General features: G+C 43.1%; 1 protein-coding gene across 1 annotated transcript; it reads left to right on the top strand.

Moving 5' to 3' along the window:
• Positions 1-7,823: 7,823 nt before the first annotated feature.
• Positions 7,824-8,484, top strand: LOC120667894. Its single transcript, XM_039947883.1, has 2 exons — positions 7,824-7,838; positions 7,925-8,484. Exons 1-2 carry the CDS (start codon positions 7,824-7,826, stop codon positions 8,393-8,395), a joined length of 486 nt encoding a protein of 161 aa, XP_039803817.1. The 3' UTR covers positions 8,396-8,484.
• Positions 8,485-18,174: the final 9,690 nt, after the last annotated feature.

Here is an 18,174-nt window from a genome sequence, read left to right as displayed (position 1 = left end):
TCCTGCGTACCCTCAGATCGGCTAGGGTTTTCGGTGGGTTTGGCGGCGCACCGGTGAACCTCGTCTCGTGTGCCGCCGGCCCCCACCTTTCTTTATAGCGCAGTGCAACGGGGGCCCACCAACCATTAAGGGTTGGACGCCCCCGATCAGGGCGCGGATTAAGGGCCTAATAGGCCGTTGGGCATATTAGGAAGGAGATCAACCTAACAGCTACCTGTTGTTGTTATTCACGAGGCGCTGTAGATGTGCCAGAAACAAATGCCCAAACTGCAGGCAGGCAATTAAGCTGCACGCAGTCGACGTAAACGAATTTGGTTGTTTTGGTCATAGACAATTCTTCAAAATGGAGGGAAGTGTTTTGGTAGAGCTTCTGAACACAGCTGTACCGAATTATGGGCTGCTGTATTCTTGAGAGATATCAATGCAAGGGTACCGACAGAAAGTGAAGCTTTTATTTATTTATTTATATTTTTGCTGATTTTGACCTGATGATCTGAGGGCCTAACAAATGTGTACATCCATGCATCCACCCTTACTGCGCAAATAGTATATACTCGAACACTATCTCTGATCACACAGGAAACATCATATCGCAAATGTACAAATTTAATTGTATTATTAATTCCATGTTGGCCCATAAATACGATGCTACACATTGAGGCTCCGAGATGGCAGTAAGAGAACTAATCTCAATGAAACATGGCTATCTCATATTCACAATTTCACATGGATAAGAGTTTTACTATTAGATAAGGGAAATACTGCTCTAGTGCTAATTAATCCTATGTTGATTCAGGGCAATTCCAATGCACCAGTTTCTATAGTAGCCCATGGAGGAAGGAGAGTGCACCGAAATTTATCAACTGATAAAATTGATCTCTTGGATGAAATTTTGTTTGAATCAAAAAACTTTAAATCAACTTGATTTCTAAGTTGGTGGAAACTGTATCATACATTGTTAGTATGATTGGCCTACCGGACCAATATATTGCTAGCTGATAATATTAGCACTGACCAGCGGCTGGCCCATTTTTCACTGAAGATGAATATATAGAGTAAGTATGGGCATCCTATCTGTGAGCTGAGCGAGGGAATAAATGAAGGTTTCGGGGCACCAAGGGATAGGGTTCATTATTACTTCAAGCTCACTGCCGTGTTTCATCCATGGATTATGTGGTCTGCTAGGGAGACATTACTAATACATTTGGACAACCCATCTTTCTCCAGAATGGGTCTGCGCTACTTGTATTTATGCGATCTAGTATAATAAAATTGAAATCCTTCACCGGCGACCATGCTAGAATATAACCTAGAACTGATACATATCATAAGATGGATCCTAATATGAAGGTTACTCTTTCCCTCTTCTCCGGACGTACGAAGCACATGTGAAAGCTCAAGTAAGACCCATCTGTCATTACAAAATGCCTTGAAGAGGGCCATTGCAAGGTATAACAAGATAAGTTTATCAGACTTGGGAAAGAGTTAAATAATCAGTACAGGCCACCAGAATGAAGCGCCTCGGTGCTGCCTCCCACTTCTGGCCGAGCCATTGCAATGGAACCATATCTCCATGCCTCGGCCAACTATGATGCATGATCAGCCAAAACTTCATGAATCGCAAACATCTTGAGGCATGTCACCCCACGGTCAATGACGTCATGGTGTCAATTGATGCACAATAATTGTGCAATGATATCATTTTTAACCATGTATTTTTTGCATTAGAGTTAATGAAGGAGAGGATCGTGTGATGTTTCCTTGGCTGTTTACAAGCAATACCAAGGAAAAATGTATATTCCGTGGCGGTCTCATTTCCGCCGCCAAGAAAATGTCTGGCCACCAAGGTAATTCCAATTTGTGGTACTTAGTTTGTTATTGTTGCAGCAGTTTTTGCTACCATTCCGGAAGCATATACTCAAAATTAACATGGTAATTCAAAATAATTGGTGTCGATATTTTTTTCTTAATATGCTCAGAGCTCACAAATCACTTTGTTTCCCGAGAAATTTTACAATGATTGAAAAAATAGGAGCAGTCCATATGATAAAATCATAAGGTGGTGAAGGTAGAAAGTACCTAGAAGTAACTAGTATAAAGTACCTGGTACTTCCAAAATGTGGGAATCAAGTACTAAAAAGTGTGACCAAATACTAATTTAATTTAATTTTTATAAATATTTTTTATAGATCAACTGTTAGAAAAAAAGTTTAAGGTAAAAGTCCCTGGAAGTATCAATTGGTATTTTACCATCATTGTAAAATAGCTCTTGTTTCCCTACCGGAGTGTCAAATTTGTCTACATCTTTTAGTGCCTCAGCTGTTTTTGGATATATATATATTATATTATTCTAAGAATCGTGGGGCACTCACTTGTGATTCTGACATATAGATTGAACTTAATGTTTAAGGCTCCTACTGAGTGGACATAGATGCAGAAATGTAGACAGGGCAGATACTGCATTGAATCAAGTACTGAATTATTACAATGTGGTTGTGATAACTTTCTCGGTGTATAAAACTGCAGGTGTGAAGGAGCAAAACACCCATTATCTGAGAGGAGATAGATGAGCATTGTTCATGGCTTTATTCAACTATGTTAGGCTTAGGAGGCAGTGGGAACTCTGTTGCTACAGCAAGCATGGGTGTCATATGCCGGCAAGTTACTGTGGAATCACTCAGCATGCTCTCTGTCAGACGGTCCGTGTCGTACAAGTACGACCCGGTGGTGTGGGTCTAGTGGTCATCGTCCTTCTGCTCTAGAGCTGGTGCGGAGATCACCCCCAGGTGCACGGTATCTCGGTCCTCTCCTGGTAGCAGTCCACGAGGAACCAGACAGAAGTGGCTGTCCTAGAACTTGGCCTTTCAGAACTGTGCTAGTAGTCTCTTCGTCGTCATCTTGTGCGCGGCGATCTGGACGCTCAGGGCTTCGTCGGTGGAGGTAGCTGTGATGACCTCCTCGGCGAAGGGCACGGCAGGGTCAGCCTCTACAACAAGTAGGGCGGCGAAGCAGTGGTGTGAGTGCAGGTCTTGTGGCTTCACAGAGAGGTGAACGTGGTCCTGTCTGATGCCGATCTGCCTTAGAACACGCTCGAGCCAGCGCGATAGCGTTGGTAGACCTGCTTGTGGTGGGGCGTACGTGGTAGCGAAAGTGATCTCCAGGTAGCATCCATCTGTGCGGGAATGTAAGAGTGGTGTCAGCATAGGTAGGAAAGTGTTTAAAATTAGGAAAGTAGGACAATATAGGATGTGAGGGTCCGAGCTGCTCTCAACCGTGAGCACGGCTGTGTTTCCGTGAGTGCGGGAATAAATGAAGGTTTCGGGGCACCAAGGGATATGGTTCATTATTACTTCAAACTCACAGCCGTGTTTCACGCATGAATTATGTGGTCTACTCCTTCCATCCAAGTATGATAGATATATTTCCATATGACACAATGACTAAGGGCACCAAGTGTGTTTATCATTCTCATAAATGGAACATAGACTTTTTGTTGTTCCTCCAATGTTATAATTAGAAACTCCTTGTTTCTAGTGTTATTTATTGTCATAACTCATACCAATAGCAAATATAGCTATTATTTTTAAACATTTGAAGTTTGAAAATATATCTATCATATTTGGATGGAGGGAGGACTAGGGAGACATTACTAACACATTCGGACGATCTAGTAACAACAAAATCGTGTTTACTTGGAGTTGGATTGGTGTTTGTGTATTCTAGTCTTTTCTCTAAAACGGAAAGGCTCTCATTGGCCGTGAGGCCCGTGACTCGCGTGCCCCCGGCTCCAGTGCCGCCCAGTCCACTACGTAAATTGTGCATGTGATGTCTTCGTTGGATGCATCCGCGTCCATGAATGAATATAATAATTGAGCACCCGGCAGAGGCGTTTTAGTTAGTTTCAATTTTTTTAAGGGATTCATCGTTTTTTATTCAATGGAGCATTAGACTTTAGAAGATTCTAGGTGACTTTACGAACGTATATAAGCCATGGTTTACGAAACCGTCGGTAACCGGACCGGTTTGACCGGTAACCGGCCAAACCGGTCCGGACCGGTACCGGTTTGGTCCGGTTTGAAATCGGCCAAATTTTAAAATTTGAATTTGAATTAATAAAAATGAAAAATTCTCAAAAAATTCCTAAAAATATTTCAAGGTACGACGAATCTAATGGTGTAAAATTTTTCCAAATATTTGATCATTTAGTATGGTTTGCGGAATTTAGAAGTTAAATCAAAAAAGAAAAAGAAAAAAAACGACGGCCCATTAAGGCCCATCGCGCGGCACAGCGTATTTAACCTATCCCCAACCGTCCCGCAGCCTCACCAGCCACTCGTCCGCTCCTCTCGCCCCCTAGGAAGCCCTGTCCGCCGCCCGCATCCGCCGTCCGCCGCCCTGACCCGGCCAGCCGGCTCCTGAGAGCGGCTAACCGGCCCCCGCACCGGTAAGCCGGGGCGCCCCCAGATCCACCGGTTAGCCGCCCTTGGAGGCCGGTTTACCGGCCCGGCTAGGCGGTAAACCGCCACGAGCGGCGGTAAGCCGCCGGCAGGTGAGGTTTTTTTCCCTAGATGATTTTAGATGATTTTTTTTAGGATTTAGGTGTATGACTTAGGTATATTTAGAATGTAGGTAAGATTTAGGATTTAGGATGTTTTAGGATTTAGAATGTTTTAGGATTTAGGTGTATTTAGATGATTTTAGACACTATGACTTAGGAGTTAGAATATTAGATGATATATTTTTGTTATCCATGTATGCAGAATATAAGCACACGTATGTATCGCCCCTGGCTGTCCAAATGGAATATGAACAAATATTTGGGGAGGCCCAGGCTGTCCAAATGGAATATGAACTAATCTTTGGCTACATCCAAAGTATGTTTCTGTTTCGATACCTAGGAATACCCATGCATTACAGAATACTTCAAAATTCAGATTGGAAGGGAGTTGATGAAAGATTCCAAAAAAGGTTAAGCGGATGGAAAGGGAAGTTGCTTTCTACTGGTGGAAAGCTAATCCTTATTAACTCTGTGCTTAGTAGCTTACCGTTGTTTGTGTTTTCGTTCTTTGAAGTTCCTCGTGAGGTTCTAAAAAAGCTAGATTTCTATAGATCTAGTTTTTTTGGCAAAGTAATGAACATAAAAAAAAAGTATAGGCTAACAAGATGGAGTGTCCTTTGCTGCTCAAAACACCAAAGGGGTTTGGGAATCTTAAATCTAGATGCACAAAATAAATGTTTGCTTAGCAAATGGCTTTTTAAGCTAATAAATGAACAAAGGGTGTGGCAAACTCTGCTTAGGAGGAAATACCTTCGGTTCAGATCTCTTACTCAGGTTGAACACTTGCCTGGAGATTCACATTTTTGGTCGGGTGTCATGAGTGTCGAATCTGAGTTCCTGAGATGGGGCAAATTTAAGCTGGGTAAAGGGTCTCAGATCAGATTCTGGGAAGACTCCTGGCTTGATAATGAACCTCTTAAAAATCAATATCCGACCCTGTATAACATTGCCAGGAAAAAAATCTGCGTTAGTCAGCCATGTTCTAAGCTCGACTCCACTAAATGTCTCTTTTTGTATATCTCTAGTGGCTAACAACTTACTCTTGTGGCACCAACTGGTGACTAGAGTAATGGATATTTAGCTACAAGATCAAAGTGATACTTTTGTGTGGTCTCTGCATCAGAATGATTTTTTTTCCAGTGCGATCTATGTATAGGGCAGTAACAACCACTAATATAATACGTCATAATCATATTATCTGGAACCTTAAATTGCCTTTTAAGATTAAGATTTTTATGTGGTACTTGATTAAAGGGGTTACTCTCACTAAGGATAATTTAGCTAGACGGCGATGGAAAGAGAGTTTAAAATGTTGTTACTGTAATCTTAATGAAACAATACAACACTTTTTTTCGATTGCCACAAAGCTAAATTTTTATGGAGACTGATAAGGGTTGTTTTTAATTTACCTATGCCGTTAAATGTGGGTCATATGTTCACTTACTGGTTAAATGGGCTGAGAAAACAATGTAAATATCAGGCCTTAGTGGGAGCATGTGCAATCTTATGGGCGATCTGGCTAACTCGAAATGACATTACTTTTAACTGTGCGCAAGTTTTTTCATCTCTGCAGGTGCTGTTCAGAGGAACTTATTGGATCCGGTTTTGGACGCTACTGCAAAAAGAAGAGGAAAGGCCGCTGGTGTTAGAGGGGTGTCCCACACTTGAGTGTTCTACCATGGAAATCTTCGCTTCGAATGGATGGCCTTTCATTAATCGGATTGCTTATGTCTAAGCACTTTTTAGTCTCTTTTATTTCTGCTACTCTATTTTGTTTCACTCGGACGCTTGTTGCTGTGTGGATTGTGGTTTTGAACAGCTATATGTATCAATCGATATAGAAGCTGGAATATGTTTAATATATATTCCCAATTCTAAAAAATGTATCGCCCCTCGCGTGCGTCCACTCGCTCACGTGACCGGTAGCGGAGCTAGCTAGAAAAGTTATCCAACCCGAGCTAAACTAGTAGATAATTAAGATCGGGTTGATTAAATATTACTACTTATCTGCTAGAAATGAAGCAGATAGGATGAAGGTTACTGTTTCCCTCTTCTAATGGACTGATTAAGCACACGTGAAACTTCAAGTAGACCCATCTGTCACTACAAAATGCCTTCAACAGGGCCATTGCAAGGTATAACAAGATAAGATTTGCAGACTTGGGAAACAGTTAAATATTCAGTACAGGCCTACCAGAACGAACCTAAAGAAAAAGACGCGCACGACGCCTACGAACCCAAAGAAAAAGACGCGCCCTGCATGAACGGACTCGACATGCTAGCAGATTGACACTAGGTAGCTTAATCTATGTACAAGACTCGATCAACAGGTTTATTCCAACAATTATGATCCACATGTACCAGGGAGGCTAGCGTTCGTTTGTTATGAGATAATAGTTCACCATGGAGCGCGGCGCCTGACCTGTCTGTCTGGTGCATCACTGAGAAGGATCCTATCAAGAGGATTGCAAAATAATGTGGCGACTCTTCTTTCTTCCATCATGGTTCTAATTTGCCGGTTGGCGTCGGGCATTGAGCAGGCCTGCAAAGTTTGGCCGTCCAGTTGAAAGCTAAAGCTACGATGAGACAATGAGAGTCCTTGGAAGGACGACAGCCAGATGTGTACTGGTGGATGGAGGCATGGAGCCATGTGGAGACAATTCTGCGTACGCCCCGTATATATCATCATTGATGATCTCGATATGGTGGTCGGCGGTGTGATTTTCCAGTATAAGTATGCCATCACTGAATATATCAGTTGGAAAATACCAGTTATTGCTGCTTAGATGTGTAAGTTTAAAGGGACGAACTATTGAAGTGAGCTGCACCCTCTGGATCTCAGATCACTTGCCAATGGGGAGACGCATGCTCACAGCACTCACTTTCCAATTCAACTACTACCTAGGCAACTGAGAATATCAGATCACCGGAGCGACGAAAAAAACCTGAAGCTTTTGAGTATCATATATTGAACCTCAAATGGGGAGATGCACAAGTGACCGCTGTATCATCTTAAAACTAAGCAACCTTATCAGTTTGGATCCCTTAAATCACTAATTATATTATATGCATTCGAAGACCAGCACAACAAGACATGCACAAGTATTAAAAAAAGGGTAAAGTCCATTTTACAACCTCGTATTTGTCATAGTTGTCTGATTAACAACCTAGAAGTACAAAACCGGATAAAAAACACCCTAAACTATACAAAACCGGGCAAAACACACCCCTGGGCAGGTTTTTGGGTGGTTTTGCTGACGTGGTGATGTGGGGTCCGCATGTCAGTGCTGACTAGTGGGCCACCCCTCTTCTCTTTCTTCTCTCCTACCCTGTCTCTCTACCCTCTCCCCTTCTTGCTCCTTCCAGTGCCGTCGCCGTCCTCTTGCTCCTCCTGCGCCGCCGTCGCCTTCCACTCACTCCACCGCTGCCACCGCAAATGTCCGCTCCCTGCACGGCGCCAACTTCCTGGTGTCCAGGCACCTGAAGCGCCGCCTGGGCGCGCCCGCCCGCTCGGGGCCCTCGGCGTCGTCCGCGTCGAGCAGCTCCTGCGTGTCCATGGCCGACTCGGCGGAGTCGGCCGCCGCGCTCGCGCCTGCGCCGGCGCGGAAGCGGCGGGCGCGCGCGGAGGCGGTGCTTGAAGGGTGGGCCGCGCGGATGGGCTTCGCGTGCAAGGGAGGAGAGGCCGCGCTGCTCCGGCGGCTGGAGGCCACGGCGCACGTGCCAGCGAGGCTGGTGCTCACCGTGGCGTCGTGGATGGCGCGCGCGGCGAGCCACCGGGCGCCGCCGCCGCCGTTCGCCGAGGCCGACGACGAGGAGGGCTGGGCCGAGTGCTCCTGACCAACCGCGCGCCGGTGAAGGAGCGAGAAGGGGAGAGGGTAGAGAGAGACAGGGTAGGAGAGAAGAAAGAGAAGAGGGGTGGCCCACTAGTCAGCGCAGACATGCGGACCCCACATCGCCACGTCAGCAAAACCGCCCAAAAAACTGCCCAGGGGTGTGTTTTACCCGGTTTTGTATAGTTCAGGGTGTTTTTTATCCGGTTTTGTACTTCTAGGTTGTTAATCAGACAACTATGGCAAGTACGATGTTGTAAAATGGACTTTACCCTTAAAAAAAACACATTTGCAATGGTAGCTAGCTGATAAACGAACCTCCAATTTCTATTACTACTCAATTTCTATTTCCTTCCAGAAGAGCAGCAAAGAAGGAACCATTTTTTTTATTGTGAAAAACAATCTGCGTGCACACACACGCCCCCCTATAAATAAGCACTATCCTCTAGCGTCTCGTGCATATAGATCCTTATGTAGTCGCTGACACTTGTAGTATACATATACACGAATTAGCAGAAGTTTGCAACATGAGAGAAGTGTAGCATCCAAAGGCCCACACAGCACATCATAGCCCTGAGAGAAGATGAATAATCGAGTACACATCACAATGATGTGGCGACCAAGAGCTACATATGAACTGTCAGCATGTCTTCTTGCTATTGTTCCATGTGTAAATAGTCAGTTGGGATAGGAGACAACAGGAGTAGTGAATAACGACTCAGTTGATACCATAGCTGGGCAATTGGGGCACCCTGCCCCTAGCTTGTGCGTATAATTGAGCTGGGTAAGGCAGACTACCGAGTTAGAGCTGGCTACCAACCATCATGTGCTTTTTTTCGTTGGTACCCTGCCCCTAGTTAGGAGTTCGACGAGGACATGAGCTGCCGAAAGAAGCGGAGCTCGAGGCAGAAACTCTCTACTCTGTACTGAATGTGCTCCGTGGCTGTTTGCTATAGTATTTCTGAATTTGAGACTCTGTGCTGCATACAGTGGCCTTTTCGTATTGGAATGCGACTTGTCCTGTCAACAAACTAATACCTAGTCATAACTCAAGATCACCAGAGCAGTAGGCAAATCTTTTATTAATATAATGGAAAGAAAATTGAAATTTCTAACCATCAAGTGGGAGTCCAAACAGTTTCATCAAGTACGATCTTTAGACTAATTAGCGATCACAACTTATGCTAGCTATTGGCTAAATCATGCAGGGAGTGGCTATGAAAAAAACTGGAGCAACTTCCATGTATGTGGGCTGCTCCAAGCCTCCAACTCGATTTTTCTTCGATGGAGAGAGTCTAATCATAGACAGCGGGAGAGCTACACACAAAAAGCGTGTCGTCCTTAAAAAGGACGGCTTCCTAAGGAAGTTCCTTGGGTCATACGACGCATGTCTCAACCCGTACTCCCTGTCATATGAAGCATATGATACACACACAAGAAAACAAAAAATTAAAACCATACATGCATATCAGTAGCCATACTCAACAGACCAAGTCATCAACTCTGATCAGTGGCCTGAGCGATGGAGAGAAGCTGAAACTTTTGGTTTTTCCTAACTCGTGCTTCCAAGAGAAAAGCATAACAGTAAAATCTTATGGCAGAATACACAAGAACTATTTGCGAAGAATGTCGATAAGTCCACGTTTCATTGTACGTACCTAGGCACACTTGACTGTGTTACAAAACATGCACCGACCACCAATTGGCGGCAGTCTTGTTCATGGATTTTCCCCTTCACGTGGCCCATTATGGCTATGCATGTGGGCTAAGCTGATTCTTTATTACTTTACTTTAAAGCGCATTATTTTTAGAACATGGTTATTATGCATATTGCTCTTCATACTTGTATTACGTACTCACTCAAGCACATGGTTATGTATTTAGAAAAATAAAAAAAATAAAACAGCTCCAAGTGGAATTTGAAGTGGGGTTTAGTTTTCCAATCCAATGTAGTACTAGTTGTTTGTTGGCCATTTCTTTAGCGGTTTTCAGTGGTGCCAACTTAACCACCCTATATTCCCATTCGGTCACCACTAACCATGAAACTAGTTCCCTTCAACCATTACTCACGCCACATTGGTTTGGGTTTGTGAAAGAGCTCAAGGCTCGAGAACAAATACAAAACTTGACCCTTGATTCAATTTCTATTACCTAGTAGAAGTAGCTAGCTGATAAACTGAGGGACCGAAACTGGCGACCAGAGGGGGGTGAATGGGCGCCGATCAAAATTTCTTCGAAATTTGAAACGTCGGCCTATGTCCCAAAATTACCGCAAGCCCTCGAACCTAGGTCAGCGAGAATAGCTATGGACAAGCTATCTCGAAGCAGAAGACCCAGGTCGCAATGCGGAAGCAAAGGCGAGAGAAACTTCTCAAACCGCAGCGCAGCACACACAGACCGGTCTGACCGGTGCACTGGACCGGTCTGACCGATCGGGCAGTTCAAACCCAGACTGACCGGTCTCGCCCACCGGTCTGACTGGTGTCGTCCAGAAAACCCGCAAACAAACCTTCAAACCACGAATCTCGAGCAAACGAAATCCAAATCTAACCAAACTTGGAGGAAAGCTTCGTAACTACCCCGTGAACATATCCCCAAAAGATCTCACCCAAAAGATTCACGGATCGTGAGAAATCGAGAAAAGATCAAAGAGGATTGGGGTTTTCTCAAGAACACAAAATCGCCAATTCGTGAGAACCCATGATTCCAGGGGGTTTGGCACTAGGGTATATGCATAGGAATCGTTCCAAAGAGTTCATCAAACCACGAAATCAAGGGTTGGTCTTCTCCAAACAAGAAACACACCAAAAGAGTAGAATTGAACCCAAAACGCAAGAGAGAAGGGGAGGACGAATGCTCAGCACACACAAGTGAATCTCAAACAAATTTCATCCATTAATCTAAGAGGAATTCACCTATACAAAGGCTAGAGCCATCCGCCCATCATCCACCCTCTAGATTGGAGAGAAAAGCTATAATCTAAACTCTCTTTGCGCTGGAAACCTTGGCCCTAACCTGAGCAGGGGGAAGGGGGAAGGAAAAACCGAAAAGGACTCAAGAGACTCAACCTCCACAACCTTGGCCCTAGCCAAAACTTCACGCCGTGGCCCTAGACGCCGTTCCCGCCTCGGCCTTCTGACGGCCCTAGACGCCGCCCGACGCCCGTCACCTCCTCGCCCGCAGCGAGGTCCTAGACACCGTCGACGCCCGTCACCTCCGCCAGTCCCGAGACCGACGCCCGTGCCTCCATGACTTGGCGTCTTCAACCGCCGTCCGCCTCCTTGGTTTTGTGGCGCAAACCAAGAAACCCGCCTTCCATCGCCGCTTGCGCCCTCGATCCAGGAGTGGACGCCGCAACTGCCGCCCGGTCCGAGCTCCAGTCCCTGCTGCCCTTCACCGCCGTCCACCGCACAGTCCATCGGCCACAGCACCTCCACGGCAGCTCCCCGTCGACACTCGACGCCCGTGTACCTGCAATCCACAGACCAATCGCATGATCACACCGCACGGTTGACAATTCACTCATCACAAGCAGGATAGAGTACTCAACATTCCTCATAAACGAACCCCACATTGAAACTATAAAGTAGGGCAAAGAGGGAGCGGGACTCCCAAACAAACATGACGAACAACTTAACACTTTATTATCCAAAATAATCAAAGGAAAGTGTCCTACATATTCGGTGAGTTAGAACTTAGAACACTGCTGGTCCGCTCATATGCATACGTACTGAATGGATGTCATGACATGATGAGCTTCGAAACAATTAATATCGTCTTTCTATTGTATATATGGTCCTCTGGGTGCTATGGACGGCCTTTTATTCTATGTAATATGCTTTAGATTTTATTATGTGTCATTGAAGTAATTGCGATATGATGCCTCTCCCAAGAGGGGTCCCAAGTTGGGACCATTTTTCCATTATCTAAAAAAAACATTATGCACACACATGCCTACAAAATGTAAACGCTACCCTATTCTCTGGTGCATCTGTCTAATTATTAAGTCGAGGGCACTTGTATATATGAAATACACGAATTTAGCACGAGTCAACAGGACAAGTCTAGCATCCAGGGGCGCACTGTACATCATACCCATAAAATAAGGTGTCAAGATGAAATCGAGCACATATATCACAATTATGTTTTTGGCATGGGAGACATTAAGAGTAGCGAACAAGGATCAACTGGAGGCCACGGTGATTGTTTTTTCCTGAAATTTTCTTTTTTGTGCCAATCACCTTGATAGCATGGTGATTGTTTTTTCCTCAAAATTTTTTTTCTATTCTTTGTAATGCCATATTTGACATTTTTGTCAAACTAATTAAACATTCGAAGATACTATTCAACATTTTAAAAAAAACTAACAAAAATCCTTCTTCAAATGTCGAAGTAGTATATAGCAAATGTTAAATGGTATACACTACAAGAACTGGCCCAATTATTGAGATGTGTTTTCAGGTGGCTGACGGGAGCCTACTTTATTTATGCACCTGGTGAGATAATTATGTTGGTCAGTGATTCTTCTTAGTCAAATGACATTTACGAAAATACTATGGGCAATTGGCACTACTACGAAAATCCCCTTTAATCTCGGTTGTCCGGGCTTCGTAGTCCCGGTTGCACAACTGGGACTAAAGGTCTGCGACGTTAAAAAAAGAGTAAATTGCACCCACCATACAACAACTTGTCAGGTGGGTGCAAATTGGTCCAACAACTTATAAAATGCTCAATTTAGTGCAATAACTTGACATGCGGGTGTAAATCGGTCCAACAATTTGTAAAATGCCCAACTTAATGCAATAACTTGGCAAATATGTGCATTCACAATCCAAACATTACACAGCAATATAACTAACGCAATGTGTCAATAAAGAGTACATTCATGTTAGGACAAATTATTAAGTATTATTTGACCATTGATTTTCGTGTTGCGCCTGCGTGGCAATGTTTTTGGCCAGGATAAAAACCCTCATATTTAGAAATTAATGTTATGTCTTTACATTAATTATTTTTATATAGTGATTTAATTTTAATTAATACTATTTAATTTGACATTCAATATTGAAAAATGCACCCTCACTGTTTACGATATGTTTGATTATGTGCACTGTTAAACAAAAAAATCCAATACATTGATACCAACTATTGATACCTTTTAGGAGCTTGGTACATATATTTTAAAGCCTCGTATATTCGTTAGAAAGGAAAAATTAGCTAAATAAACAGAAACAAACATGAGCATTGTTGAATACATGAGCAGAAGCGCAGAAGAAAACTAAAGTTTCAGGGTCTCTCTTCGACTTAAGTGTTTGAGTGATGCTAATGGTGTAATTCTAAATTTTGTTTGCATTTGAACTAATAAAAAATTGTACATAGTTGAAAAGCAACAACCTGATCACCATCAATAATTTCCATTTATAAAATTTAAGAATTATTGACGTTCATCTACTTTGCTCAATATGTTGCTATTGTAATGGTGGTTAAATAATATAGTATTTTTAATAAAACCAAAATTAATTTATTCTGAGAATAAAATTATTGGTGTCCATTGCGACACAAAAATCTAAGGTCAAATAATATGTTCCGATGTGAATATACTTTTTATTGTGACTTGACGTTAGCAAATATATTGTCGTGTAATGTTTGGAATGTGGATGCACCAATTTACCAAGTTATTGTGCTAAATTAAGCATTTTCTAAGTTGTTGGATCAATCTGCACCCAGCTATTAAATTATTGTACTAAATTGAGCACTTTACAAGTTGTTGGACCAATTTACACCCACCTGCTAGGTTGTTGTAAGATGGGTGCAATTTACTCTTAAAAAAAGTTTGCACTCTATGGAAATTGAACCCAAGACCTCTTGCATCATGCGCAACTTTCTTATCATCCCACCTACACAACGCATGTGACACTTTATGGGATGCCTTTTCTTTGTACTAACTCGTAGAGAGCCCTTTGGTCCGGGTTTGTAGCACCAAAGCGGAACAAAAGGGTCCTTTAGTCCCGGGTGGTACTACCAACCGGGACTAAAGGGGTACTCTTTAGTCCGGGTTGGTGGTACCACCCAGGACTAAAGAGTTGTGTCTTTTGTCCGGGTTGGAGCCACCAACTAGGACCAGAGAAGCGTATTTGGTCTCGGTTGGTGGCTCCAACTTGGACAAAAGACTCCCCGCGTGCCCGGCTAGCCGTTGGATCCGGGACAAAAGCCTCCGTTGGTCCTGGGTCCAACGATGGCCGGGATAAATGTGGGGGGATCAAAGGCATGTTTTGTAGCAGTGTGGCATGGAAAAATATAGTGAGTGCAACCCCCATTAGCCACTCAAAGAAACATCTCTTTCAGCAATTCTGTCGAATCTTGCAGTGATATATTAAAAATGTTGAACTAGTATATTCAAATGTTGAAATATTAAGATAAAAATTCTATGATTACACACATTGGATCTCATTTTGAAGTGGGCAGGAACAGCACTTAATTTTGCGTCACTAATTGGTGTCTCCTTTAATGATTTTTGATGTGGGCAGGAACAGCCCTTAATAAGGGAAAGGCAATCTCAAATGTTACTTTTCTCAACGGCCATGACCCGAGTTTTCACATGAAAAGGGCATGTGAACCACACTTTATATAATTCTAAAAATATGCAAATTTCTATGTTATCTATTCTAGACTCATATCATGCAAATCATGTTTAGGCTTATTGTCTCACCACGATGCCAAGGATCATTTTCTTAGTGGTTTGGCTGCCAAGTAAAGTAGACCAGTGTCAAAATTGTAAATGTGCCAAGAAATTGTTACAACAGTAAACTAATAGAAAATCCGAGGCTGTTAACTAACACCGCAAAGGAAACTACATTTTCCTTAGTGGTTTAATTTCGAGCGCCAAGTAAATATCTGGTCGTCAAAGTAATTCCGGTTTTGGTGTAGATGATATTGGTGTAGACCTTGATTGGTTTCCGTTAACGATGTTCTTCATGGACGCTTTTCGGACATCATGAATGAGCACAAACCATAGATAGCAAACTACGGAAGGATTTAATGCTGTGCAATTTCCCAATGCCGCTCAATCGGAAGCTATGCACTAATTTGTGATTTTTAACTGATAATAATAAACAGCTTTAAGGCCAGGTTATAGGGAGACATAGTCACATATATCCCAAGGGATTGGTGTCTTTTTCTTTTGATAGTTTATACTATTTCTATGTAACCATGGTCCAGACAACTGGTGGCATTTTGGGAACAAGAAGATAGAAAGTTCAGAGGCTCTTGTCTTGGGAAAAAAATATATGTTCATGTCAAAATCACAACATTTAAACTGGTAGTTGCAGCTGCTCTAAAGTACTTGACCATGCACACGGTGTTCCACTCTGTGGTTTAGAAACAGATTCTCACAAAATTACTAATGGACACAACATTTATAGTTTTTTTTTTCTCACATCAAACAATTAATGATATAGTAATACGATATATCTGTTTGCCTGTGCGCTGTATATAATAGCTTCTGTTTGTGTACGCCTTGCTCCGATCCCCACACAACAGCTCTTGCAAGCATGGATGCTCCGTTTGTCTTATTTATTACTTCCTTTACCTATTTTTTCACCACCAGTAAAACTCAGTGGAGGTTAATGTGAGATATTGCATCAGCTTGGGACTGAGCGGCATAGGGAAAGCATATTCCACAGACAGTATCCACCTGACATTTTGGCATGATAATATAGCTTGAATCGATCAGTGCACCAGGAATGATCGGATTTGGCCCAAGTTTTTGTTGTGCTTTATGACCATCAGTGCCGGATTCCTTGTAGTAGCAGTCTTTGCGTTCCTTGATGCGTTCCACTGCAACATCCTCCTACTGGAGAGGATCAACCCTTCTTTCATGGTGGTACTACCAAAGAAGCCTAGCACAATCGCAATTAACGATTTCCATCCCATTTGGTTGCAGAACTGCTGCGTGATCTGGACAAAACTGGAAGGGACAAAAATCTCAGAAAATTTCATGTATGCAGCTGAACTATTTCAGGTACGCCACAAATAATTAAATGGAAGGTGCCAACAATTGTTACTCAAATTGGACCTCACTAGGGCCTTTGACACTATAAATTTGGCATCTTATGATGATCATGGTAGCACAAGGATTCAGCAAGCATGCAAAACATGGGTATACAAATCCTGCGGACCTCTCACACAACAATTTTGGTTATTAACGAATGTCCTGGCCTGTGGAGCAACTGCAAAAGGGGGCTTTGATACTTGTTTCCATTGGTGCCTGATATCCTACAATCGATGATGAATGATCACTGATCAGTGATCAAGCTGTTTTAAATAATTTGACCAATTTCCATTTGTTTATTGATATTCTTTTTGTGTCTCAAGTCAACGAAATGATGATACTACTCCCTACCACTGCCAGAAATATGCACATTCGTCCATAGATGTTAGACCAGTTACTTTTAAAACTGCTACTAAATGGACTCGAGCTGCCATTTAGTACTGATTGTAAATTTTGAAGCCCCTAAGACCATTTAGTACCGGGTGGTGGTATGACTCGGTGCTAAATGGTGGCTTTAGGCATTTAGTACCGGCCGATAACACTGATCAGTATTAAATGGTGGCATTTAGAACCGGGCCGGTACTAAATGGCTCTCCATGGGCTACTTCAAAACACAAGAATATCTATCCCTATCACGTGTTGTGTAGGTGAGATGATAAGGAAGCCTCACACGAGGCTAGAAGTCGAGTTCCAATCCCACGGCCCGCGCACGCACATATTACGCGTGAAATTTGCATGACCTTGTGACTTAGGACGATTCGCATATTCTGGGGACTCCCAGACATTTCAACATTTTTTTCTTTACTATTTAGCATAAAATAAATTGTCTTTTTAGTACCGGGTGTTTTGGCCGGTGCTAAATAGCATGGCATTTAGTACTGACTAAGCCGTACCGGTCAACCACCCGGTACTAAAGGGGGTTGCTGACCAGTACTAAAAGTCATTTCTCTAGCAGTGTATGATGATCCTAGCAATCATCTATTAAATATGGCTGAACAGTGTGGTATATCTATTACATATTATCAGCCTGAGCTCATAATCATCACCCTGCTAGGTCTCGGAGCCAGCGACCTTTTTATTCACTTCTCACAACAAAATAATGCACTTGAGGGAGGTCGATTAACTTGACAACCTGTACACACAGTACACGCATCAAGACATTGCTTGGCCGCATGGGTATGGGTGGCATCGGGGAAACATGTCCCACTTTCAGATCAACACCGCCTGGTCATCACGGCTGTTGGTGCTCATCCTTACAATCAAGCACCCGAACGGGGAATCCAGCGGCTACTATTGTGTTAAAAATTGCATACACCATGATAGGACCTGGTGGTTCCAAAAGGATCATAGGTGGTGACCTGCTTGAGAATCCGCAGTTCACGACATTGATAGTTGGATGGGATGCCTCCAATCCTTCTACTTTTCATCAGTTTGTAGGCGGTGCAGCTTGTGGCCAGCCGACAACCCACAAGGTCGCCACATAATATATTTTGCAGGTTAGCATCTGGCCACTAATCCAACTACATCGCGGGTCTGCATTTCATGGTCTTTGCAGCCTACATTGCAAAACCCGCAGAATCCCACAAACGTGCACATGTCTATCTGGTGTGTTTATCCGCTGCTATAATTCACTCGTACCAACCATATTGGTTCTGACTGATTGTATTAATTAATTCACTCCTTACTACTAAAAAATATATGATTAAATGCATCATCAAAGATGAACTAGAACTATA

The sequence above is a fragment of the Panicum virgatum genome, chromosome 3N (genome assembly GCF_016808335.1).
Source record: "Panicum virgatum strain AP13 chromosome 3N, P.virgatum_v5, whole genome shotgun sequence".
Classification (NCBI taxonomy): domain Eukaryota; kingdom Viridiplantae; phylum Streptophyta; class Magnoliopsida; order Poales; family Poaceae; genus Panicum; species Panicum virgatum.
The sequence above is the reverse complement of the archived record's forward strand: the minus strand, read 5'-3'. Positions and strand labels throughout refer to the sequence as shown.